The 25,874-nt window shown below is 42.1% G+C and overlaps 4 protein-coding genes across 5 annotated transcripts in view; 1 reads left to right on the forward strand and 3 right to left on the reverse strand.

Moving 5' to 3' along the window:
- enpep (glutamyl aminopeptidase) overlaps window positions 1-502 on the reverse strand; it is a 19,943-nt gene extending 19,441 nt beyond the window's left edge. Inside the window, exon 1 of the mRNA XM_034859167.1 lies at window positions 5-502. Within this exon, the coding sequence (XP_034715058.1) occupies window positions 5-316 (312 nt within the window). The 5' untranslated portion in view covers window positions 317-502. The remainder of the gene's footprint in view (window positions 1-4) is intronic.
- A 4,802-nt stretch (window positions 503-5,304) lies between these two features.
- On the reverse strand, window positions 5,305-10,921 carry lrit3b (leucine-rich repeat, immunoglobulin-like and transmembrane domains 3b). 2 transcript variants are annotated; one of them, XM_034857686.1, is made up of 6 exons: window positions 10,667-10,921; window positions 9,779-10,153; window positions 8,966-9,051; window positions 8,427-8,720; window positions 6,731-6,790; window positions 5,305-5,967 (listed from the first exon to the last, which is right to left on the reverse strand). In XM_034857686.1, the coding sequence occupies exons 1-6, from the start codon at window positions 10,750-10,752 to the stop codon at window positions 5,507-5,509; spliced, it is 1,362 nt and encodes a 453-aa protein (XP_034713577.1). In that variant the 5' UTR covers window positions 10,753-10,921; the 3' UTR covers window positions 5,305-5,506. The 2 variants fall into 2 exon arrangements, with proteins under 2 accessions (XP_034713577.1, XP_034713576.1); XM_034857685.1 differs by having other exon boundaries at window positions 10,643-10,921.
- Window positions 10,922-12,668: 1,747 nt separating this feature from the next.
- fam241a (family with sequence similarity 241 member A) lies at window positions 12,669-17,244 on the forward strand. The gene is made up of 2 exons (XM_034857715.1): window positions 12,669-12,940; window positions 16,464-17,244. Exons 1-2 carry the CDS (start codon window positions 12,794-12,796, stop codon window positions 16,758-16,760), a joined length of 444 nt encoding a protein of 147 aa, XP_034713606.1. The 5' UTR covers window positions 12,669-12,793; the 3' UTR covers window positions 16,761-17,244.
- A 5,098-nt stretch (window positions 17,245-22,342) lies between these two features.
- jkamp (jnk1/mapk8 associated membrane protein) overlaps window positions 22,343-25,874 on the reverse strand; it is an 8,285-nt gene continuing 4,753 nt past the window's right edge. Inside the window, exons 5-7 of the mRNA XM_034857700.1 lie at window positions 25,182-25,363; window positions 24,215-24,291; window positions 22,343-23,183 (exon numbers count right to left, since the gene is read on the reverse strand). Of these exons, the coding sequence (XP_034713591.1) occupies window positions 22,965-23,183; window positions 24,215-24,291; window positions 25,182-25,363 (478 nt within the window). The 3' untranslated portion in view covers window positions 22,343-22,964. The remainder of the gene's footprint in view (window positions 23,184-24,214; window positions 24,292-25,181; window positions 25,364-25,874) is intronic.

Below are 25,874 nucleotides of genomic sequence, written 5' to 3' on the forward strand. Positions count from 1 at the left end.
GGTTTGGCTCCAGGTGCAGGTCATAGTGGACCGGGTTCACGTAGCTGGGTAGACGGAAATTCTTCCAGTCTCCACTGGAGTCAGTGGAAGGCTCACAGGGCCCTCTGAGCGGCGGAGGCGGCTCGCTAGGCCCTGCTGTGGGGGCTGGTGTGGAAGGTGTAGGAGGGGTTGTAGTGGTGGTGCCTGATTTGGAAAGGCCCACCCCGAGGCCCACTGCCAAAGAGCACACCACCACCGTCACGCAGATGATGACTGCATGCTTTCCGCGGATGCAGTAACGCTTGTGTGGCTTCTCCATGTCCATGCTGTGGACCATGGTGACTCCCCAACCTGCAAAAACGTCTCAGGTCTAAAACTCGACTTTCTCCAGGTTTCTGCAGCTGACCTGGAGTCAGAGTCAAGAGCTGCAGACTTTGGCTCTTATGGTATTTAGATTAGCTGTGTGAGAGCTTGCCTCTGTGGTGCTGAGGGGTGGGGAGAAGAAAGAGGAGGAGAAGTGAGGGGAGAGACGATCTGTCAAGACGGCAAAGACAATCTCACACAATGAGCGAGAGATTTATTCTGTCCGTAGGGACGTTAAAACGCCTCCTCCTGTTAAACATCTACAATCTGTCTGTAAATCAACAGCTAAAGTTCAACTTGTGGTGAAAATGCTACTTGTTGTTCTCTGTGTTTATGCATGTATGCATGCATGGAATTACTGGAACTGTTGGGTCCTTGTAACTTATAGTGTGGTGTAAACCTGCTCTGTAAAGTGTCTTGTGATAACTCTTGTTATGATTTGATGCTAAAAATCAAATTGAATGTGAATAGAACATGCATGTTTCAAATTCAAAGTGAGTTGGATGTAACGAGTGCGAGTTGGAGAGTCTGTCCTGCTGACAGTGGGAGAGGACATGGGGGAGGGCCTATTTTTTGGACATGACTGCACTTGCTGTTGCATTTGCTCTTTGGTCAATGGTGATTGCAACAGAATGATGTGTGAATGGAAACAATGTCAGTATTGTGTTGCAGCACAGCAGTAGGATTAACTATGTAGAAAGATTATTTTTTCCTTTCTTATTGCAGTATCAACAGAGCCTGAGGATGATGATGCTGGTCCGGCAGTTGGTCCAAAGCAACATGCTTTAACACCGGTTGGCTAGATGAATATTCATGTTCGTCTATCAGAATCAGGTTTATTGCTAAGTCTGTTTTCAATCACAAGAAATTTGACTTGGTGGTTTGGTGCAGCACAATAAACATAGTAAGAAAACATAAAATGACTTCTGCAAAAATCAGGAATATGGAGTGGAAAACTATATGATAAAATGTGAAACAAAATTGTGTAGAAAATGTACACTGTATCTGTTTTTTAAAATGTAAATGAATGAATGTGCATACTTTAATATGCCTCCAGTGGCTATGTGGTGGGAGGGGAGTCCCGGGCTTTGTTGATGAGGCCAGTTGCAGGTGAAGAAGCTGAGGTATGTATCATGAGGGAGTGTTCAAAATGTCTGTGTCCAATGATTGTCTTGATAATGTTATGCATTAGACTTTCCTTCTGTCCTGGGCTTGGTCTTGTCTTGGACTCGATCCTCTTTGGACTCAGTCTTGACTTGGTCTCAACTCGTCCGGGTTTTGGACTTGTCTTGGACTCGACAAAGGTGGTCTTGACTACAGCCCTGCCTGGAGGATTGGTTGATTGCAGCCATGCACCTTGCACCAGCAGAGTGAATGATACACTGCAGTCTGCTATGTCCTTGGCAGTGGCAGTGGTTGAGGAGTCACACCAGATATTACGTTCAAAAGTCATTTTAAACCATACACTGTCACATAATTATACTCTGTAACAGTAACAGCCACACGGCTTACTACAATCAGTGTGTCATGATGAGAGGGCTCATGCTTACTTTGTGGCTAAACGTACGGTAACATAAGTTTAAAACATTTTTAGCATGATTGTTTTGACCGTTGGGTTAACCTATAATTAAGCAGTCTAACTAGTCATAGCTAGCGCAGCCGGGATGAGAGCAGACAAAGCCCAGTTGGCCCCCAACGACTACAGCAACCCAAACCAAGACAGCACAACTACAACAGCCGTCAGGGAGGTCCTGGACAATTTTAGACCCTTTTTAGGGGGCGCTCAAGCCTCAGCCCCCTAAAAATGAGTGGTACTTAATCCATTTTTTTGCTTCAAGTTAGAGTTTGCAAAGTTGTCTTTTAGTAACAAAGACAAACAATTACAGGTTCAAAGGGCTTAAAACAGGTTTAATATCCTGTGTGACTGCCATCAGTGTTATGCACCTGTTACCCAGTCCAGGAAAGGGTTAACAGAGATGTAGTGTTGGCCAATCAGAGGAGGTTGTGCCAGACTCCCGCCTTTGGCTGAGTCAGTCAGAGGAAGAGCAGAAGTGTGGTTGTGAAGTTTAACGTTGGTAGATTAGAACCCACCTTGAGAACCCTGATGTTGTTGTTCAGTAGCTAACACTGGGTTTACACTTTTGCAAGGCTCTGTATCCGTGCCACATTCTCATTAGGGGCTGAGCCCCCCTAACGGTCTGATCCTAGAATCTGGTCCTGGAACAAACCACATAAGACCCCAGGTTGTGACGCCTGAGTCTGGTTTTAACAGCGGCCAACCGAAGATCTCCAGTCCGCCATGGAGCCGATCTCACCAAACCTGCTGGTGCAACCATACTGACCCTGAGCTTCTTCCTCATATTGGATCTTTATTGTTAATTTTACAAGTTTCACAGAGATAAGACAATCATAAATTTTACGACTCCTTTATCATTGACCTTCCCTTAACATTTGCATGAGATACAATTACTTTTACATTTTTTACACTTCAATCTTGAGATAAGAAAAGCCAGAAAATGTTATTCATACTCAACTCAGTGTCTGGACCTTGTACCTGGACCCTTTCTGAGTGTTTTAGGGCTGGGGTATGTGTGAAGGCCAAGGTGTTTATACCTGTTTAAAACACTCAGGGCAGGGTGAAAACCTGCATGGCATCAAAGACAGGGACAGCCTGGGAAGTTGGAAAGGTGTTGGGGGGAGGGGGTTTCAGAGTCTGCTTGACCATCTGACATGCACTTGTCTTAGCATACTGACAGTTGTAGTATAGAAACTGCTGTTAGGAGATTGAACTATATTGCACAGTATACATAAGTAGACGAAAAGCCTAAATTCCCGCTAACAGTGAATACATCCTAAAAGTAGTTTACAACTAGTGGTAGTAAGGTGGTGTTAGTGAAAACTGTTGTGAGGACAACAGGAGGTTTATAAACAAACCAATATCCAAATCACAAAATTGAAAACTGAAAACCCAACTCCAAATAGTCAAAGTACTCAGTACTATGTGATGTCCTAGTTACATATACAGTTATGAGTACAGTAATGGCTGCCATGCAGTTGCAATAGCGGTGTTGGAATATTGAAGAAATACAAATAAACAATGGTAAATACTGTTAGTTTTTTACCCTGGAGGACAACAGGAGGGATAAAAAAAATTAATTTGATCTTTTCAGAACTGTTAGTTAACTGTAAAACAAGGAACGCATCATAAACTGGTTGTTTAGGCCATTTAGAAGCAGCAGAGGCTGTAAAAACAACACTGATACGCTGTCTCCTTATAAAGCTGACGTGATGAACATGTGAGCAAACAGTTGACTATTTCCACATCCAGCACAACATATAATATCTCCTATGGGATCAACTTTCAGGCTTAATTAGGATTCTTTAGGAGCAATGACGCCATGCAGAATGAAGCACTTGCTGCATTATACAATAAGAAGTAAGAGTTCAGCCAAACGCAGCATGAGCAAAAGGTTTTATCTTCTCAGATGACTACAGAGTGCACTGTAAAACTTAATTGAGTGTAGATCTGTACGTAGGAGGAGATACAATTTAAGATATTATTTCCTGTGTAGGAGCTAATCAGCTGTTCTATTTATTTTCACCAGCTAGTAGATTTAGCCTGCTGCAAAGAGATTTATTAGGGCAGTGATGTCATACCTGCAGGGGCGGTTCTAGGAGATAATATTCATGTGCAGTGATAAATACAATGTAGGTTAATGTAATGTAATGTATACTTTATTAGTCCTACAAGGGGAAATTACAAGTTACACTCTGTTGTTATTACACAGATCACACACAGGCATGAATACACACACATGCTCAGTACCTATACATGCACTAATGGAGAGATGTCAGAGTGGGGGGGGCTGCCCATGGAACAGTTAGGGGTTTGGTGCCTTGCTCAAGAACACCTTGGCAGTGCCCTATAGATGAACTGGCATCTCTGCAGCAACAAGTCTACCAACGTACTTTGGTCTGAACGAGGACTTGAACGGTTCCCTACCGGTTCCCTACCCAACTCCCCATTGACTTGTTTAATTTGTGTTACATCCCGATCATGTCTAGGCACTCCAGTCTTTTTTAGAACCAACGGGGTTGGGGGGTTGGTAGCATGTAACACTCGGGCTTAATATATTCGGCACCCCTAAAATTGCGTGTTGCCCCGGCCATGTGAAATGGTCTAGAACCGCTGTGCTTTAAACAGCTCATAAACTGATTTAGGGACAAAGCTAATGAGCTTCTCTTAAATGTATGTAGCTCACATGCAAAAAAAACTGAACTCTAATTTCAAGCAGCCCCCAGGAAGAGAGCTACCTGGCTTGAAGCCCCAAAGTAGTTTGAGTTTAAGATCCCTGGTTGTCTGCTTTCAACAATTACCACCAGATACTGCCTTTGCTGAGCCACAGGCGTCTAACTGAGGCGCCGACACCCTGCGGTCGAGCCAGTAATACAAAGCTGTCCAAACATTGCGCCCCAAATTTCCTTTGGCTAGATTTCCCAATTTATGGTCCCCAGAGTGTGGTGCCAACTAATTTTATGTTCCACTAACTTTGGATATTTGTGGTTTTGAGTGAACAGTGGTTGAACAGATAGCTTGACACAACATCCGGAGCACTACTGGCCTGCACCAATTCTACAGGACTTGCAAAAGAACTCACCTTTCTCTCTCTGCTCTGTTGTGCCTATTATTCTCCTCTGTATGTTGACACTGTAATCCTAGAAAACAGCAGCTCTCTCCTTCATTCTTTTTCTCACCTAGCTTATTTGAAAACTAAAACAGTAGACAAAGTTCCTCTCTTTGTATCTGGTGGCTATGATGACAAAAACGCATGTCATGTGATATGTTGGAACCAAGGCCTTTAAATTAAAGACCATAGTAAGAATGAATGTTAACCCCAGGACTGGGGCTTCATCAAAGAGACTGCTGGTCCTCACAGAAAGAGGAAAAACTCACAAAAAACATCCTGTGTCAAACATTTTATTCATACAAACAAGTCACATTTACAGGACAGCTTATCAATACTTGTATTTAGCAGTGCAGAATGACCCAAAACAGCCTGGAACACTAAAACTAGAGGTTCACGAGCAGTTAATGTTGCTTTGGTTTCCAATGACCTTTTTTAAAGTCAACCTAGTTCCTGATGCAGACCAACTTCAGTCTATCTTACACACGTTTCTCTGACAATGGAGCAGTTGTAGAGTTTCCTGGGGGTTCAGGTGTAGATTTGATGGATGTTGGGGCCTTTGCATTTGTTAAGTTCATTTTGCGCCTTTTAATGTACCTGTCTTTAGGAAACACTTTGGGCGCTGTCTGGGTCTTGTTAATGGAAGGTGCAGGACTGTTTTGGAGGATCTGCTTATCCTTCCCTGAGGAGGAGTTGGTGGGAGCTGGAGTCTGGTTTGGCTTCGTGTTTTTGGTTGATGATTTGGGTCGAGGCTTTTTGGGCTTCTTTCTTGGCAGATTGGATATTCTTGAGATTCCCACCACCTTCAGTTTGATCGGGGCTTCAGATATTCCCGCCATGTTCCGCGCCTGGCAGCGGTATTCACCGGCGTCCTCGTACGACAACCCGTTCAGGCTGATTATCGACCAGCGAACTCCCACTCGAGGTGATTCCTGCATAACTGGAACATGCAAAGTTGCAAAATCTGTGTTATAAGCCAATGACTGCTTAACTGAGAGAGAGCCAGAGCAGGGACCCCCTACTACATACTGTAAAAAAATAAGTTGCATGTTAAACTGGGACTACAGTATTGTGTAGGGCGGCCTGAAGCATCATACGTAGTTTTTTACTGCGTAGACTACTAAGCTACTAAGATACTTGCTGGTGTGATTTTGTAAGTCAAGTTTTAATGTTAAACCTACCTGCGGCGCAGGGAACCCTTAATATGAACTGAATCTGTTGAGGACTACCTTAGTGATAACCTTACCTTTAAGTCTGTAAGCCAATCATCAATAGGTTTTCACAAATATGCTGATTTATATTTGCTAATAATTTGTCAGATCAAAAAAAAATAATTGTAAAGTTAAAAAGAAACTCCTTTCATACATTTTTCCTGATGATGGTCTAGGACTGAAACGTTTAAATTTATTTATTAGTGACAGTATGCAAGGGTTTCTTTGCAACTTTTTACTTATCTCCCTCCAACGCAGCCGTCTGCCGTTATAGACTTTCCAAAATATTTACAATGATTTGGTGCCCCTTGCGCTGAGGACCCCTTATGGGGCCCCGGACCCCCTGTTGCACATCTCTGGCTTAGAGTTTTACACAGCCAGATTTAAAGACATGGTGAAAGCATCGCAGAAATTAAAATTCTGGGTAAACACTGGAGAAAATCCTTATCCCTACATATTGATCTTAAAAGAGACAAGATGGCACCGACTTACAACTTTCCAAATTCCTGGGTAGCTGGTAGGAGTCCTCAAGGATGTCTTGTTGGCAACAATCTGCACGGAGAACCAAATAACAACATGACATGAGCAATGCTCGGATCTTAGTAATCTCACTTTATCACCTGAGCCAGGGCTGTAAGGTGACGTAGTATGAAGTGTGACAATGGTAACGAGACCAAAACTTAGCATAAGTAGGTAGGGTTGGAGAGATTTCTGGGTCAATAATCACAGGACTTTCCCGCAGGAGATCTGGGTTTTTGTCACATAAACGTTCATATTTTAAGCTCAACCACATTTTTTCCTAACCCTAACTAAGTAGTTTTACCTTGCACATTGAAAAATGACGCCAAAGGGGCAAAAATGACCCCAAGGTGTCCTGAGGAGGAGGCTGACAAATGACACCAAAGGATCCAAGTTAAAACTATTCTGTAGCTTCCTAAACTGTTGTGGATTTTCCTGCCTCATTATTATATTATTTATTTATATTTCAGAACCACATCCAACTTCAAATGTAACGTCAGATACAACTTCATAGTTAACTTCATGTTGGAGTTGTAAATAAATCAAAGTCTCTGGTTCTAGTCCCTCTAGCTCTTCTAGGACCTAGGACCCCCTACAGTGGGCCAGTGTTTCAGTAGCCAGTGTTTTGAGTCGTTTTTACAAGCCATTTGCCTATTTATTTGGAATATAATGAAAATGTTACCCTTTTTGAAACTATTTCAGCTCGGCCTATCAGTGCTTTCTGAACATATTGAACACATTTACCAATATAATACCGAAAACCAAGATAATTTTGGTCACTTTAACGAGGAGGTTACATTTTCATACAGTTACATCCCTACCTAGGACATTGAAAAACGACACCAAAGGGTTACTTAGAGTCTTAACCCTCATGTTGTCCTCGGCTTAAATTGACCCGTTTTCCTATATGAATGTTCATTTTAACTACCCAAAATAACATGATTGATTCCACACAACTCTCATTTCCAAGTTCAAATCTCTACTTTCATTAATTTTGGGGCGTCTTATTCAATATTATAGCAATTGAAAAATAAATGTAAGTGTTTTTGAAATAGTATTGAGTAAAAGTTGACATATTCCAGTCTGTGATTATCCATCAGCATCCATTCCTTTAATTTTTGTCTAAATAATTCCTAATTTCTGCTTTTCTACCTCAAACATTAGGTATAATTTCCTACAAATGAGGTTTATTGACCATAAATTCCAAAAATAACTTTAAAGCTAAAGTTAATAAGTTAGTGGTATGTAGTGTTGAAAACATAAAGTGACAAACATGGAAAAAAGGAGAACAAAAACGTAAGAAAAAATATAATAAATATTGGGTTGTTTAGCTGCCAAATGATCCACTAAGTCCACCGGATAGTTGCTAAATGTGTCAATCTGCTGTCGAGTAACGTGTTGTTGTTTTTTGTTGCCTGTGGATGCTGGAAAAAATGTAGATGAGAGCAGTGAGAGTGAACTAAAATATTAAAGTTGCAAGCAGTAAAACCAAAAAATACCAGAGTTTGGTGATTGCTCACACTATGCATAGTCATTTTATCCACTGTTTGTATAAAATAGAAATATATTGTAATGATTCCCAAATCAAGGGCTAAAAAGTGGCGCAGAGGGATCCTAACCAAGCACCCGTCGGGTATGAGAATGTGTCGTGAGCCTGAGCGGGGGTTACCAGTGTGGGCTGAGGTTTTGATCCAGGTCAGGGTTGGTGTTGGGTAGCCGGTGGCGTCACAGCGGAGGATCACGTTGCTGCCCAGTGGAGAGATGACTCTGGTGGCTGCAGGCTGGACCGAAGGCCTCATACAGCGGGACAGCTCAGCCTGGGTCACCAGCACCCCCGACTGACCCAGAGACCGGCGGCACACCAGCAGCTGGTCCATCAGAACCACAGGACTCCCCAGGGACGTGGACAGGGACATCACCATGGAGATCTGGCAGTCACACAGCCAGGGGTTGTCATGGAGACCTAGATATTCAGGACAATTTGACTCATTTACGTAATTGCCATGTTTCATAAAGTGTCATAAATTGGATCAGAAAGCGTTGTAGTAATGACAGGTTTTCAGTTGTACACAATTATTGATCACTGATTTAAAATCAGGTAACAGTACCCATTGGGCATCTTTAAGTCTTCGCTGGTTTAAATAAAGTCTGTCTCATTAGAAAGGATTAGAATATAACGTGTCTCTTTCGCTCCAAAATGTCCTATACCCAAAACTCTTCTTTTTTCTGGTCTTTCCTGTTGTCCTGGGACAGGAAACCAAAGGTCCAGCATCTCAGCAGGTAATATAGTGAGCCTGAGGAGAGGAAACAAGGAGAGGAGACAGGGAGAGGAGACAGGGAGGGGAGACATGGAGTGGAGAGGACAGGAGACAGGGAGAGGAGACATGGAGTGGAGACAGGGAGTGGAGACATGGAGTGGAGACATGGAGAGGAGAGATTTTTTTTTCAAAGTCCCTTTATTGGACCATTTAAAAGAAGAAGCACAATCAACAAAATCAAAAACAAGTCCAGAAAAGAAAATCCTAAATAAAGTAAATACCACAAAAAAACCTGCCAGACAGATACAAATGAAAATGTCTTCCTGTCTTCCATCCTCCCGCGAAGGAGAGGGGACGAAAAGAGGAGAGAAGTCAAGGATAGGAGAGAAGAAAGAGGAGACAGAGAGAAGAGAAGGACACAAAGAGAAGAGAGGAGACAATGAGAAAAGGACAGTGTCTAGTCCACTGTCAAATACCCAGAATGCACAGCTTGAGTGTTTATACGATGCATCCTTTGTTTTACTTGCATACACCACAATGCAATTTGTTTACATGATGCTGGGCATGGCCGCCTCCGTCATACAACCGATATTTATACAATGATATTTCAGTGAGGGTCCGAAATCATCGTTCCATATATGGTTGACTATTTAATAACCACTATACATGGAATATTGAGTGAGTGAATAAGGGAACGTTTCATACAAGGCTCTGCAGCTCTGTAGCTTTCTAGACTAGATGCTTCTGTGGCGTCCGAACGCACCTGTTGCTGGACAGGTCGAGGTAGGTGATGTTGGGAAGAAAGAGAGCAGCGTGGGCAGGAAGGCTGGACAGGCGGTTGTTATGGAGACCCAGAGTCTGGAGGCGAGGCGTGTCCCTGAGCCCCTCCCAGGGGAAGGACGTCAGGAGGTTCCCATCCAGACGCAGCTCCCGCAGGGCCTTCAGGTTCACAAAGCTGCTGGGGTGGATGGAGGTGACGGAGTTGTAGGTCAGCCACAGAAAACGCAGCTCGGACAGGTTGTAGAAGGCTGCCCGGGGCACCCTGGAGATCAAGGTCTTCTCCAGACGCAGTTTGACTGTGTCAGAGGGGACGTTGATGGGAACAGCTGAGATGCCAGGGTCACTGCACTGCACCAACCTGCGATGTCAAAAACAAAAATGTTAGGAATGAAGTTCGGACGGACACACGTCATGTTTTTGTGTGTTATTTTTAACTTGGACTTTTACAACGCATCATGAAATACTGTGAAAAAAATGAACCATTCCTCTGTTCCTGTGACAAAGGTCTGTGACCTGCAAGATACTACATGCTTATAACTTGCTTATATGTATGGTCCTTGTAAATTATGGAGTGTGGTCTAGACCTACTCTATCTGTAAAGTGTCTTGAGATAACTATTGTCATGAAGTGATACTATAAACAAAATTGAATTGAACTATAACATAATTTGGCAAATAATAGCATCGCCACCTATAACATTTGTTCATTAGCACTGCTGTGTTGGATTCATAGAGCTTCAATAATATGATAGTTATTCCTATCCAATCGCCACTGTGTTCCAGCAGAAACAAAACACTTGCACACATAAATACAGAAAATATGGGAATGAAACTCAGCCTCAGTAAACCTGGTCTCTGCTGTTCCACTGTACCCGTACGAGCAGGCACATGCAGCTGGACAGGAGTGGACCGCCAACAGAGAGGACTGCAGGATGTGAACCAGGACCAGCAGATACATCCTTCACCAGACAAACCGCGAGCTCAGACGGGCCCTTTGTTTCTCCATGTTCCCGGTCCTCTCCAGTCTGGGGTTGTGTCCACAGTGCAGCGTGAAACTGAATCCCAGATTAGCTGGGATTACGCTGCTTACAAGTGACATGTAATCCCACGCCTCCCAGTCTGAATAACGAATCACAACATCAGGGCAAGACCGAGCCCCTTTTTTGGGCCTTGAGGACAAAACAAAGGTATTCCACCACCCCACACTGCAGAGGTTTTCATTTTTAACATTACGTAGCCTACATAACATGAGTCTAAGAAGGTGTTTCTCAATATTTTTCAGAGCAAAAACTCACAGACCACCAAAATGACAAAAAATCCCCCCCAAAACAAAAGGACAAAAGGCCTCCTACATGAACAGTAAATTACAAATTACAGCCAAATTAAATGACTCTTTTTTACCCACTCATTGTCTCTGTGGCCGTCCCAATGAAGACAACTGGTGCTGCTTCTGGTCTTACATCAGGGAAGCCTTGTCTGTCTCAAACCACCACCAGAAATAAGATCACAGCTGAGGCAGTGGAAATCAAAGGTGTAGAAATAGAAAGAGTGAACACACGCAAGTATCTGGGCGTTGTTTTTAACAACAGGCTAACATGGTCCGATCATGTTGACTCATTGATGAAAAAATGAAGTCCACGGGTCTACTGTATGAGGAAGCTGCAGTCCTTTATGGTGAATACAGATGTGTTGAGAATGTTTTTTATGTCAGTCATATGTAGTGTTTGGAGTTACTGTGTGGCGGGGGGGGGGGGGGGATGCTGTGTTAACTGAGAAGGCCAGGAGTGATAGAGTGACTAAAAGGGCTGGGGAAATGGTGGGAGGGTTAAATACAGTGGATCAGGTATATGAGGATCACCTGGTAAAAAGGACACAGAAAATAAGGAGGGACCCGGGTCCCCCTCTCCCTGGTAGTCTAACTGACAGGGTCATAGAGTGCAGGGGTAGGCTAAGACCTCCTGTGACACAAACGAAGCGGTATGCTCTTTCTTTTATACCTCCGGCTATTAGACAGCACAACAAGCACTTCAAACGTACATTTTTATGAGTTTTTATTTATTTTATTTTTTTAATTTATTTATTTTTATTTATATATTGTATTATGTATAATATTGTAGTGCATTTGTGATATTGTATTTATTCTCTAGTTTTTAATGGGTAAGATGGCGAGTGTGAGCACTGTAACTTCCATTTCTATGGATAAAATAAACTTGACTTGACTTGACTTAATGATCAGTGAGACAAGACGGATCTATTAAGTCTTAATCGATCCGTCTTGTCTAACTGATCATTTCTGATGTAAATTGGCAGCCTAGTCCCAAAACCATTGGCTTCACTGTTGCAGTCCGACAACACAGAAAAACAGCCAATTCAAATAAATATGTTCAACTTTAGGCTTTGAAGTTGCTGGCAGACAGTCTGAGAAACCTTTTTTTGAATTTTAAAACATGATATTTTACTAAATCCACTCACAGACTACCAGGAGTCACTTGCTTGGACCTCTCTTTGAGGAAAAGGCTACTGGTCTTCAGTGCATTTTATTTTATTTTTTTTAAATACACACAAAACACTGTGTGACAATAGTGAAGTACTCACGTTGTAGCCTATGAGTAAACTGCACCACATTATTACAGTATTTTATTTATCAATCAAATATTTTTACTTTTGCAAAAATATATTAAGTATCTATAACCTCCCATTATATATATACTGTATATATGTTTTTTTTAATTTAAGTGTAGTATTTGCAACATAGTAGACTGTGTATAAAGTTTTCTTTAGTAACTGGCTGGTGTAATGACTGATGTAGCCTGTAGGTGGCGCCTGCTGACATGAATACAACTGCTGTGCTGCAATTGGATGCCGATGAGTTCTCGCGAGAGAATCGGGGACGTGTCTGCCAGGGCGAACATTGGACTGCGTGCCGTCAATCACTTCACTCGCATGTTTTGATTCCTGAAAGTTAGTGTCAGTGCGTCTGTCAGTGGACTAGCTGTAAAATGTCCACTTTAACGCAACCTGCCAATGACCAGTATGCTTTCCGTCGACGTGAGTTTGAAGAGCTGCCGTCAGAAAACCAGAGAAGATGGCAAACCCCTCCACACGTCCACGGTCCGAGGCAGACGGCACAGCACCAGCGACACCGGGTAAAGCGAAAGCACGTTAACGTTAACGAGCTAGCCGTAGCCCTTAGATTTCAAGCTAACCCCAATTTATGACATGGCTACGCGGACCAAGAATCGGGAGTGGTTCCGCTGTGTTTGACCTAGCGAAGCTAAGTGAGTTTCCGTGGTAGTAAAGTAGTTTAACTAACGTCAACTACTACGACGTCAGTTTTAACAGTTTACGTCAACGTCAACGGTAGCAGATATCTTATGTTACCGTTGACGTTAACTAACTGATAATAACACCAGCGTCCCATTTAAAAAACCTGACTTTAACGTATATTTTCAAAGGCAAGCGACACATAACTGACATAAACGTGACTTGTCAATTTAACTAATGAGCAGGAGCAATTACTCAATTCGGCATGGTGTAATACATACAATATAATACAGAAGCGTATACAGACCCCAGTAAGGGATGGCTTAGGTGTGTATTTATGCATTCAAGTCATGTGTCCGCGGGGCAGTACAACTACTTAAAATGAAGAGCATTTTCAATGTAGTTTGGTGGTATCATGTGACAGGTCCAGGCCTTATCTAGGGTCCAGTAGCCAGTCTGTTTAACAAAGTGGAAGGTAACGTTAGCCTATTTTCGGTTGGTCTACTTTTGGGTTCAGACAGCTAACACCAAACAACAATAAAGTTTTGGTGCATGTTAGTCTATTAATTTACACGAAAATGGTCTGTTTTGAATTATTGAATTGGATCTTTGATTATGTCCCTACAGTTCCCAAGTTTCTGATTGTAAACTGGGAACTAGCTGGATACTCCTTCATGCTAACACGTTTTTAACCTACAATTGATTGATAGCATGGTTGCTGTCTTTAGTTTATATGAAGTGCTATTTGTAATTCACAGTGGTAACGCCTTACCAGAGGGAAGGTTTAGGTTTTAGTATAAGACTTGTCTTTTTTGTGTAGCCAGTGCTTCCTTCTAGTATTCAATTTGTGTTCCTGTCTGTGGACATTTCCTTATGTGATGTGAGCAGTTCAGGAAGACAGCAGATGGGACGTAGCCTATTAGAATAGAAGGAAATGCACTTTATTGTCCCAGAGGGGAAATTTGTCTTCGGCACAGTGCTACCAGCTGTTTCTTCAACACACAAACATGTACAGACAAACCATTCAACCCTGAATCCACACTGGACCTCTCAGGACATAAATGAAGGACACGTGTGACTGTGCAGACACAACAACATCTTAAAAAGTGACTGTAAGAATTAAAGTGCCATGTGCACAAAGTGGTGCTGTATTCTTTTACACTTTGCCTTGTTGTGCTAAGATTTAATGTTGGAGTTCATCGTCTTTATACGTGTTGGGATAAACGAGGACTTGCTTTAGTATGTTTTACATCCTGGCACAAACGATCTTCTCCTGGATAGCAGAAGTTCATATTCAGGAAGGAGCGGGTGTTGAGTCTGCAGTCCTAGTTCGTGTTTACTGTCGCAACAACAATAAAAGAGAAGTGCACAAGCTGTTTGTTGCTGCATCCGTATGTGACAATAGTAATGATAAGAGTACTGTACTTAACCCTTGTGTTGTCTTCCTGTTTACATGCAACTTTGGGTTTTTCTGGGTTGAAATTTCAACATTTTTCTCAATGTTTTTGTCAATTTTTTAACAATTTCTTTGTCACTTTTTCCAGTGTTTGAAAAAAGAGTTTTAGTTGCTTTTTTTTCCTGCGTTTTTGTAGTTTTTTTCAAACATTTGTCACTTTTTTCAACGTTCTTTTCTATATAGTAAGTTTTTGTAAACCGGTTAAATTTGACCCGAGGACAACACAAGGGTTAAAATGGCAGCAGGGGCCTGTCTATGAAGCTGTGGCCACCCCCAACCCCCCTACCAAAACACCTGTATGTAGATTTGAAGGGTGTCAAAACGTGTTAAACATGTTAAACCATCCTTTGAAGGGTGTCAACATGAGTTAAACTGGTTAAACCCGGGACAGTGGGCCTCCCCTCTTACATTTGGGAAAATGTGCCCCCTCAATAAATTATGTGATTTGATGCCACAGACACTCAACAGTTGAACCAGTATATCCTAATAATGATGTTTGATTTAACTTTAGACTTTACCACATTAGAGGCCGACCAATAAAGGAGTTTTAAGGCTGACACTGATACAAATATTTGGTGATAAAAAATCTGATATTCCTGTATATCGGCCAATATACATATCTTAAAAAATCCAGAAAGGCATGACAACACAAACAGATTTATGAGTCTTCATGAAAATAATACGTCATAGACACACCCCACCACCATTTTAAGTACAGTACTATGACTACTCCCAACATTTCCCACAGGCTGTAATGAAGTACATAACACGCACTGCTTTTTACAATGCATTCTGGGAATTATCCATGGAGTTAATGCTTCAACACGGAAGTCCCTGTAATTACTGTTGTCTGACTTTTACTGTTTACGTCAGCAGCCACGTTGAATTACAGCCTTATCTGGGTGGCCTTGGGTTTTACTCCAAGCTTTCCGTCAGCAGATATGAGATACGCCTTCTCTTCCTGCCTCCGACCAATCAGCAGCCTGCAGGTGTTCACATCACCTTTTGTATCGCTTACTTTGACCCGCAACTGAGGTGATACATGCTAAAAATCACCTTAGCCGGTACAAGGGACTTTTTGGTAATGGAAAACTGGGGCCTGTCCATCTGTGGTTTTTAGTGGACTAAGATTTCTTTGGTTGATAAGTCATTTTTTTTTGCTTATTCATGCTTAATTACTCATTTCCAAGAAACTTATGAGCACATTTCTGGTGAACACGGGATTTAAAGTGGTGCTTTTTTTCGGGATTAACTGTGTAGAAACCCAGTTTTACAGATGGTTAATTAACTACATTTATATTGTGCTTTTCTAGTCTCAACCACCTCTCAGAGCCACAGCTCTGTCAGTTAAATCAACGAATCGATTAGTCCACAAAAATCAAGTGTTAGTCGACTAAGATTTCTTTACTCGGGGATAGCCCTGTAGAAAACCACGAGGCAAGTCGAGGAGGTACCATGTAGTGGAAAATGGTCCGTTAAACGGTGAGTTGTCAGGCTGATGAAAGGCTCCGTGGTACAGCTCGACCTCAGGTCCGTTGAAGCGGCTTAAATCCGAACCAAGTCCAATAAATGGATATTGCACGGGGCTATTTCACCAGCTCCTCCGTTTCGCTGTCAGCCATGTTTACTCAAGATGGCGATGATGAGTTGCAACAGGTTGCAGATCAAAATGTCGCGGGTTGATTGTGTCAACTTGCATTACCGCGTGTCATCTGCTCACCAGATAAACATCCACACACATTTATACAAAAAACAAATCGTGGTTAAGTGTCTTGCCCAAGGTCACTTTGACATGGAATTGAACCAACAACCTTCCTATTGGCAGGCAAGTGCTCTACCACTGATCCACAGCCGGCAGCCAGACCCTCTGAAGGGGATTCTGTGACCAGATGCTTGTGTGGGATACGTCCATGTGCATTTGTAACCCACGCTGAACTTTGTCTCCGCAGGTAGACGGCAGCCAGACCCGACCCGGACCTCCCACCGAGCCCGGCGCCAGGTGGCCCCACGTGGACGACCCCACCACCAGAGAGCCGCGGCTGGACGACTGCGAGCGCATGGGGACTCTGTTTGGGATGCTCAACAAGGGTCTGCGGGGGATGGGCTTCAGCCAGATGTACTTTGGGGACAAGATCGTGGAACCCGTAGTGATAGTGTTCTTCTGGCTGCTGCTCTGGTTCCTGGGTATCCAGGCCCTAGGACTAGTGGGAACCCTGTGCATCATCATCATCTACATCCAGAAGTAAATGAGAGCGGACGAGCCCAGTGGAAGCCCGCTGTTTTCTTTGTTTAACGCTTACGTACACGGGACTCATTTCACGCTCATCTGGATTGGAATCTGCAGTGAGGCTGTGTTTTAGAAGAGGAGAAGGTGGAGAGGCCGGTGCTGCTCTAGTGTTGGGGGGGGGGGGGGGGCTTTAAAGGGCCTCTATAAACGGTTTGAAGCTTGTTCTGTCGGAGGAAGTCCGAGCAGCCATGTCCATCCTTCAGGATTGTCTGGTCTGTAGCGTCTCCCTCAGGACAAGGGGTTAGATTAGATTAGATAATACTTCATTCTTCCCATAATGGGCCAAAGCACTCGTTACAGCAGCAGTTTTCTAACGTAAAAACAAACCCACAAACAGACAATGGGCAAGAAGTACTGAAAGAATGGAAAGTGGCTTTAATATAAAAGGTATTGTAAAGTAAAGTGAGGTGGCCATACTACAAAAAATATTGCAACGTAAGTAAGTAAGTGACGTGGAGTGAAATTGAACATGTAATTAAATAAGAAAGCAGACGTAAGTAACTATAATATAAATAACATTGAAAAAGTAATTCCTTGTAATAGAAATACATAAATACAGAAAGGCCTGCAGGATTCGGGGGGAAACATGAATCAATTCTTTTGCTTAGAATTGATATCACGGTTTATTTATTTTTGAGCATAACAAAACAAATCGACCAAACCGATTTGTTCGTGGCACCTGTAGCACATCGCTGGCATCGAGGCTTCAGTGAAGAGAGGGAGAGCAGCGCAGCGCTTTAAAACCTTTCCAAAGTCTGGTTTAAACTCCCAGAACAAGGTGGTTGCGTTTGTGATGCAGTCGGCTCGTAAAAATAAATGAGAATCAGAAAAAACTGAAGTTATTTAAACATTAAATCGTGAATCGAGATCGCGATTTTTACACAACGAGGGGGTGCTAGCGTCCTGCTTCTAACGCTACTGATCAGCTGATTTTAAATAACAAAAACAAAACAAAAAAGCAACCGGAAGACATTGTGGGGAAGGCTTCGCTTCAGAGTGGAGGACGAGTCCCGGCGCTCAGGGAACAGAAACAACAACAACAACACACGTCTCCATGGGAACGGTGTTTACTTCAGAAGACGATTGATCTTCTCCTAGCAACCTGTAGGTGAGGTGTGCAGTAAAGCACCTCAAATATCAATCACACGTAACATTTACGAATGTATGGCCTTAAATATATACCACGGTATAATTTCAAGCCCGAACGCTAACAGTATTTATCACGGTGTTTTTGTATTTCTTCAATATTTCAACGTAAATTATTCTGAAAGGGTAAAACATCGCTATGGCAACTGCATGGCAACCATTACTGTATTCATGACTGTATTACTAGGACATCACATAGCAGGGCTGTAGGACTCAAGGCCGTTTTTCAATGGTCTCGGACTTGTCTCGGACTCGCAAGTATTTGGACTCGGACTTGTCTCGGTCTCGGCCGCTGGTCTTGCCAAACATGGCTTTAGGTCTGGACCGAGTCCAGGTGTCTTTGTTGTGTTAATAATAATATTGGAGGGAAAGTAAAAAACCCAAAAGTATTATCTTCATACTGTCATGCATGAGAGCCTTTTTTTTTCTGTCCTGGACTCAGTCGTGGCTTGGACTCGACTAGTCCTGGTCTTGGACTTGACCACAGCCCTGTCACATAGTACTGAGTACTCTGACTATTTGGAGTTGGGTTTTCAGTTTTGTGATTTGGATATTGGTTTGTTTGTTTTTAATATTGTAGAATAACAGACCCCCCCAGCCAACCCCCGCCCCCCCAGCCAACCCCCGCCCCCCCAGCCAACCCCCGCCCCCCCAGCCAACCTGGTCAGCACTTCGCTCCAGTGCTAACGACGCTAACGGCAGTTTACTGAACCGTTGGGGGACAGACCCGGGCACCCGAGTCAGAACAGCAGCCATTTGTAATGTTATGTTAGCGTTATCGGTGTGTTGTGTGTGTCCCCCCCCCCCCCCCCCCCAACATCGCCCCACCCCCTTTTGCTTGTACCCATCTTCACAGTTGCTAAATTTACCCAACAATAGGGGGAAAGGCATTAAAAGGACTAATGCAACTAGTAATTTAAAGATGCGGCAGCATTGGGTCTGGATGGGAAGGATGACCCTGGGATAGGAAGGGGGGTGACACCGTTCTGACTTCTCACGCCGCGACACCCAATCGGGGATCTGAGTGGTGTGATTTCGGTTTCCTAAATCACGTCGTCACTTTGTCTCCGCCCCGCTCGCTGAGCTGTGATTTCATGAACTGAAACACCGAGTAACATTCACAAAGTTAATGCGTGGAGCTATCAGGATCCCGATCAACATATCAGACTAGATCTTGTTAACGGGCTTGTTGTTGTTGATGTTGTTTTAGGAAATAACTTCAGTTTGCTGTCTGTGTACCAGTAGTTGCACACGTGTTTGCATCTATCAGACAGTTCTTTATTTGAGTGCATTCAACACAAAATGCCTTTTTAAAATCATATCTGAGTCATCGTACTCAAAATCCTTTTAAAGGTTTACAGATCTTGTAGAAGCCTTCAGTTGTTGTTATTCTTTAAATTATCAATATGTCCGCAATCACACACACACACATAACTCCAAAGCTGCAAATGTCATCTACACAGCTGATGGTTGTAGCATAAAGCTGCAACACAACACCATGTGAGAAAGGGTATGAATACTTTCTGAATGTTCATAACTTGTAACGTAAAAAACAACCTAATATCAAACCGAATGGGAGGATCTGAAGGGGGGTTCCTTTGTTTGGGTTTGAGATTTTTCTGGTAGTCTCAGGTAGTTTTTAATAAAACGGGAGTGGGACATATTTGAACTCTTGTGTTATTATTTGAGCGTGCAGACGTCCAGGTTAACGGACCACACACTGTTATAGCAGAGCTGACACTGAGAATACATGTTCCAGGGCGGACCTCACCGCTGATGGGGGTGTATTTAACCCTCGTGTTGTCTTTCTGTCGACTATGCAACCCTTTTATTCTTCTGGCTCACAATTAAAAACTAAAAAGCATTTTTTTTCGACATTTGGGCGTCTTTATCGACACTTTTGTCGCTTTTCCAAATGCCTTTGTTACTTATTTTGACAATTTTGTTGATTAGTTTTGGCACTTTTCCACACATTTTGCGTCACTTCTTCCGATGTTTTTGTACATTTTTTTTAATATTGAGGTTCTTTTATAAATTATTCTTCAAATGCTTAAAAATTAAGTAATACACCCAAATTCAATGAAACTAGTGAACTGGTTATTTGTTTTACTCGTGAAGAGGGTTGTACGGAAGCATCCAGGATGTTGTTTTTTTAACAATTTGGTTGAAAGACATAGAAATTTCTTTTCTTTTTTTGTTATGGGTCAAATTTGACCCGAGGACAACGTGAGGGTTAAGAAAGTTTGCTGATTTACTGTCGACATGCTGCATAATGAATGGAAGAAAAAAAACTAAATAAAAACAAACTCTTTAGTTTCTATGAACATAAATGATAAATTATTGGTGTTTGCACTTTGAGTTTTATGCATACCTACTGAAGAAACATTGAATCAAAATGTGTTCCTAGGTCTGTGATTAAAAACAAGTGTTCCTAAACATGTTGTTTGGCGGTCATTGAGGTCTAAAGACGTGTCTGTTGTTCAGTCTGTACTGCTGGTTGTTCTAGTGATTTAACCCTTGTGTTGCCTTCCTGTCAAAATCAACGATTTTTATCAATGTTTTTACCTTTTTCTTACATTTTTGTTCTTTTTTTTTTTTCAACACTGTCACTTTGTTTTGGCAATTTAAACACTAAATAACACTTATTTTCTAACTTTAGTTCTACAGTTAATTTATGATCAATAAATCTCATTTATAGGAAATTATACCTCATCTTTGAGTTAGAAAAGCAGAAATCAGGAATGAATTCGACTGAAATTAAAGGAATGTATGTTGATGGATAATCAGAATGGAATATTGTTATTGATTGTTAATTTATTCCAAGCACCAATGGTGCGTAGGCATGTTTTCACAAGAAATTTGAGAAATAGTTCAGTTTTGGAGCCAAATTATCTCTTCACACATTGCTCTGGGACTAGTTTGGGTGTCACTAACATGGAAAATATATATATATATACATATATAGAGAGAGAGAGATATAGACACAGACACACAGTCTATGGTCACTACACAGAAAGCTGAGTTTATTCTGAACATTTTAAAATGAAACACATGGGTATCAGCTATATTTAAGTGCACTTCAAGGAGATATCTGTAGAGCTAAGCCCACCCTGAGTAACTGATGCACATTTTACCTTTTTGATCAATGAAAGTCCAAGTCACATTTGCAGTGAAAACCTTTGCTTCCATTTATTTCCATGAGATCTTAGTTGATTTTCCAGAGTAATTACTGCCTGTGTGGTGTTGGTGTGCGAGTGTGTGTGTGTGTGTGTGTATGCCTGTGTGGTGTTGGTTTGCGAGTGTGTGATCAAATGTGCTTCGTTATGCAACGTAATGTGCTTCCGGGTTGCACCTGAGGAACCAAAGATTGGTTCCTATTTATACCAAGGGCACTAACTGGGTCTAATCAATCTAATGCCCTTAGACCTGAATGGGTTAAACACACCCACAGAGTCCTGGGAAGAGGTCCAATCACCCAGATTAACTGAAAACACCTGTGTGGTGTCCATTGAGTCTTTTTCCCAGATAATACCCAAACTAGTTCTCTCGTTTCCCAAGTTGTGTCTAGCTCCAAGAAGACAACTGTACTTCTTTAAATAAACACAAAGCAAGTACTTCTGAAATCAAGTTATCCATTTCACATCCAAAATCTACCAAATTTAATCCCCTTCCCTTTCTTTAAACTTTGTGTTAATGACACATTCCTGTTACTACAGATAGTCATTGTCTCCATTTCCTGTTTGGTCACATACACGTCCCAAATGTGTCCAAAAAGACATTTTAATAAAGTGTCTCCTGTATTAAATTACATTTCCTCTCACATTCACGAGAGCACACGGTTTGACTTGGACAGCAGGTTTATGTTGAAGATGACTCCGATAATACTGACGGGGTTCACGTTACAGATTCAAATATAAATACAGAGCACGTGAAATTATACAGGTAGGTACACTGAGGCTCACACACTGGTGTGAAGCGTCCATTTGTAATTTTAGCTTATGTGCATGTAGCAAATCCTACTGAACACACTCTTATTTACAAGCATGCAGATATTTACAATTATATAAATATACAGTCCGATACAATCCCTATCCCAGGCAAACAGAACGCAGAGATGACTTAAAAACGTGAACGGAACATAGAGAAAAAGACAATGTAGAGAAAAGGAACAAAAACATCAAACAAAGGGACAAAAATATTTAAAAAACAAGGCATAAATTGAAAAAAGCAACCAAAACCTTTAAGAAAGTGTCAAACTTTGGGGGAAAAAGTGACAAGAACGTAGAGAAAAAGAGACAATAATGTACAGAAAAGGAACAAAGAGTCGAAAAATGTGTAAAATATAATAGAAAAAAAGAAATGGCAATATAAACATTGAAAAAAGAGACAAGCGTATAAAAAAACAAACCATTGGAAAAAGCAACAAATAATTTAAGCGTCAAGAATGTCGAGAAAAGTGACAAAAAGAAAGAGAAAGGCATCAAGAACGTAGAAAAAAAAAGGTCGAGAATGTCCAGAAAAAAAGGAGCTAAACGCCACCAAAAAGAGACAAAATGTAAAATAAATTTAAAAAATGTAAAGAGTTATACGAGCTCTCTGAAAGTCGGCATGCAGTTGTACTCCAGTGGGACGATTTAAGGGTTAAAGGTGCACTATGAATGAGAGTATCTGACACTGTAGTACACTTATATATATTTTGAGTTGTGGACAAAACAAGACATCTGAGGACGTCATTTTGGGCTTCTGGGAAACAGGGATCTACATTTTAAAGCGCAAACAACTATCGAAAAAATGTATCACAGGTGAAAGTAATCGTTAGTTGTAGCCCTACTTATATATACACACACCATATTATATACCACATGGAGTAGATGATGAAATTGTTTCCCCAATGTAACATATGGCACTTGATGATGTCATCATGAACCCCGATACTGAAGCCCAATCTGTCAGTGTGAGACTCTAAAGGTCTGCTCCGTGGAAACTGCATTGATGTTGGATTGGTCGGCCGACGTCGTCAGTGTCCGTTGCCGCCCTCCGACAGGATGCGACTGGGCTCCGTGAAGCGGGCGGTGGCGATGTAGAAGAGGGCGGGACCCGGCACGAGGGCCAACAGCGGCAGGTCCTGCTCCAGCTTGTCCAATCGGGAGATAGAGATGATGCCGTACGCGTGGAGCAGCCAATGGCTGAACAGGACCACCAGACGCTTCTTCTTGGTGACAAGGTTCTTAAAAGACTGTGGGGGGGCGGGGGGGGGGGGGGGGGGAGAGAGAGAGAGACACACACACACACACACACACACACACACACACACACACACACACACACAGAGAAAACAAGTCAGAATAAATCATACTAGGTGATCAGTTTCCAATAAACACTAAGTCCCCATTCACACGTACATGGTTGTTTTGACCAACGGAGAAATTTCCCTTCGTTTACATGCAAATAGAGAATTTGCCTCTGAAAACGAGTCTTTTTAAAAACTCCGGCCAGAGTGGAGATTTTTTTAAATCTTTGTTTGGATGTAAACTGAGAAAAACAGCTGTTTAGGCAGCCGAGGAAGTGACGAAGAGAAGCACGAGGAAGTGATTTGTTGTTGTTGTTGTTGTTAGCTAACATGAGCTTGAGCTTCTCGTTACACTGCCACCTACAGGTTTGGTTGCTCTTGACTGCATATATAAACTGATAGGTGTAAATTAACACTTTTCCTGAAAACAGACAGCTGTGCATGATGTTATATTTGAAACCGGAGAGGTTGAAATGTCCGTTTGTGAAAATAGCCGGATTCGTGTAAACGTAGTATAAATGTGCTCGTCAAACCCTGGACTGTTCTTGACCCTCCTGTTGTCAAATTTGACCCCTTTAAAAAAGGTCTATATCTGAAATATGGGTTTCTTTTTAACCAAATTGCAACATAAATGGATTAGATTCCTTAGAAAACTCTTTGCAAATACAATTGATCACTTTCATACCTGACAAAACTCATTTGCATGTGCTTTTTAAACTCAAGTATTTGTTGTAATTCTATATAAATGAGGGTTATTGACCATGAATTCCAAAAAGAAGTGTAAAACTAGTGGTAGTAAGGTGGTGTTAGTGAAAACTAAAAAAAAAAGTCTGAAAAAGGGACAAAAATGTCACATTTGTCAGTTTTTGACCCTTGAGGGCAACACAAGGGTTATTATTAGTGAGGAATTGTTCCTGCAATAATATTAAATCACGCGCCACCACATGCAACATATTAGAAAGACAGAGTGGTGTTACCTGTATCTCCGAGGCAGACATGTACACAGCCAGCGTGACCAGAGACAGGACCAGTATGATGTAGGGAAACGCATAGTCTGAAACACACAAACTGTCACTCACAGCTGCACGGGCCAACCTACACAATCAGACATCGCTGGTTGTTCACTGAACAACTCTCAAACCAGCTGCATGTGGCGCAGGGCTACAGTAGAGATAGTGTCAAAACCGGTGTTGAGAGTGTACACAGGTGTTAAAAAAAAAAAACATTTAAAAAGCCTTTTTAAAAAGCATAAAAAATGTCCAAAATGTCAAACGAAAGCAAAAAGTATTAGAAAAGTTCCCATGGAAACTGGTCATAGACTGATCCCATTTAACATTATCTTTAAATTACAGCCAGTTCATAGACTAATCCCTGCTGACATTATCTTTAAATCCCAGCCGGCTCTTAGCCTGATCCCTGGCGACATTATCCCTAAAATCACAGCCAGGTCTTAGTCTGATCCCTGCCAACATTATCTTTAAATCACATCCAGGTCAAGGTCTGATCCCTACCGACATTATCTTTAAATCACAGCCAGGTCATAGACTGATCCCTACCGACATTATCTCTAAAATATCAGCCAGGTCTTAGTCTGATCCCTGCCAACATTAATTTTAAATCACAGCCAGGTTGTAGTCTGATCCCTGCCAACATTATCTCTAAATCACAGCCAGGTCGTAGTCTGATCCCTGCCAACATTATCTTTAAATCACAGCCAGGTCGTAGTCTGATCCCTGCCAACATTTTCTTTAAATAAAGACCAGAATTTTGCATGGTAATTTCACAGTTCAAGGTGTTTTCATTGTTGATTCATTGAACTGTTTCACAAGTTTTTTAAGTTCATTAAATGCAACATATTTCCAAACGTTGCCGAGTAGTCTTGTTAAATAACGGTGAGCAGGGTTAGCCTACAGCTTCTCCCCCCCGCTGCGCCTCGATACTCACAGAGCAGCCCTCCGCCCACCGCCTGCAGCACGGTGAGGATGGGGAAGAAGTACAGAGCAGCGTAGATGCTCTTGAAGCGATCCGATTTGCCCAGGCCGCACGCGATCTTCTTCACCAGCAGAGGGCGCAGCAGCATCATCAGCACCAGGCAGAACGCGTAGTAGATCAACACGATGGTGTAGCTGAGGAAGAGAGAAACAAGAGGCGCTCTACTGAGTCCCAGTGAGCCATAAGGAACAAAAACTACCATAAACCAGGGTACTTGGACCAAAGATATCAGAAAACATCAACATATGAGGTTGACAAAGACATATGACAATGACCTGGTAAGGTTAAGAATGATAATACTCATAAATAACTGCAATTATATAGGGGGGGGGGGGAATTTACTTTTTTGCACAAGAGAGATTAAGATTTTGTAGCACAGGCGACAAAATGAGTTCAAAGATTTTCAAGTACTGTAAGTCCACTGTAGTTTCAAACTGTTAAATCATGTAACAGAGTTAGTACATTTCCATTGACCTTTTATTGAAATATAGTACTTGTATGCAGAGGTGAAACTGGACCAGAGCTAAGCTCCACCTCCTCAGGTCCACACCCCACCCTGCTAGAGCTCAGCTCCACAACCTCAGGTCCACACCCCACCCTGCTAGAGCTCAGCTCCACCTCCTCAGGTCCACACCCCACCCTGCC

This window comes from Etheostoma cragini, chromosome 20, assembly GCF_013103735.1.
Source record: "Etheostoma cragini isolate CJK2018 chromosome 20, CSU_Ecrag_1.0, whole genome shotgun sequence".
Classification (NCBI taxonomy): Eukaryota; Metazoa; Chordata; class Actinopteri; order Perciformes; family Percidae; genus Etheostoma; species Etheostoma cragini.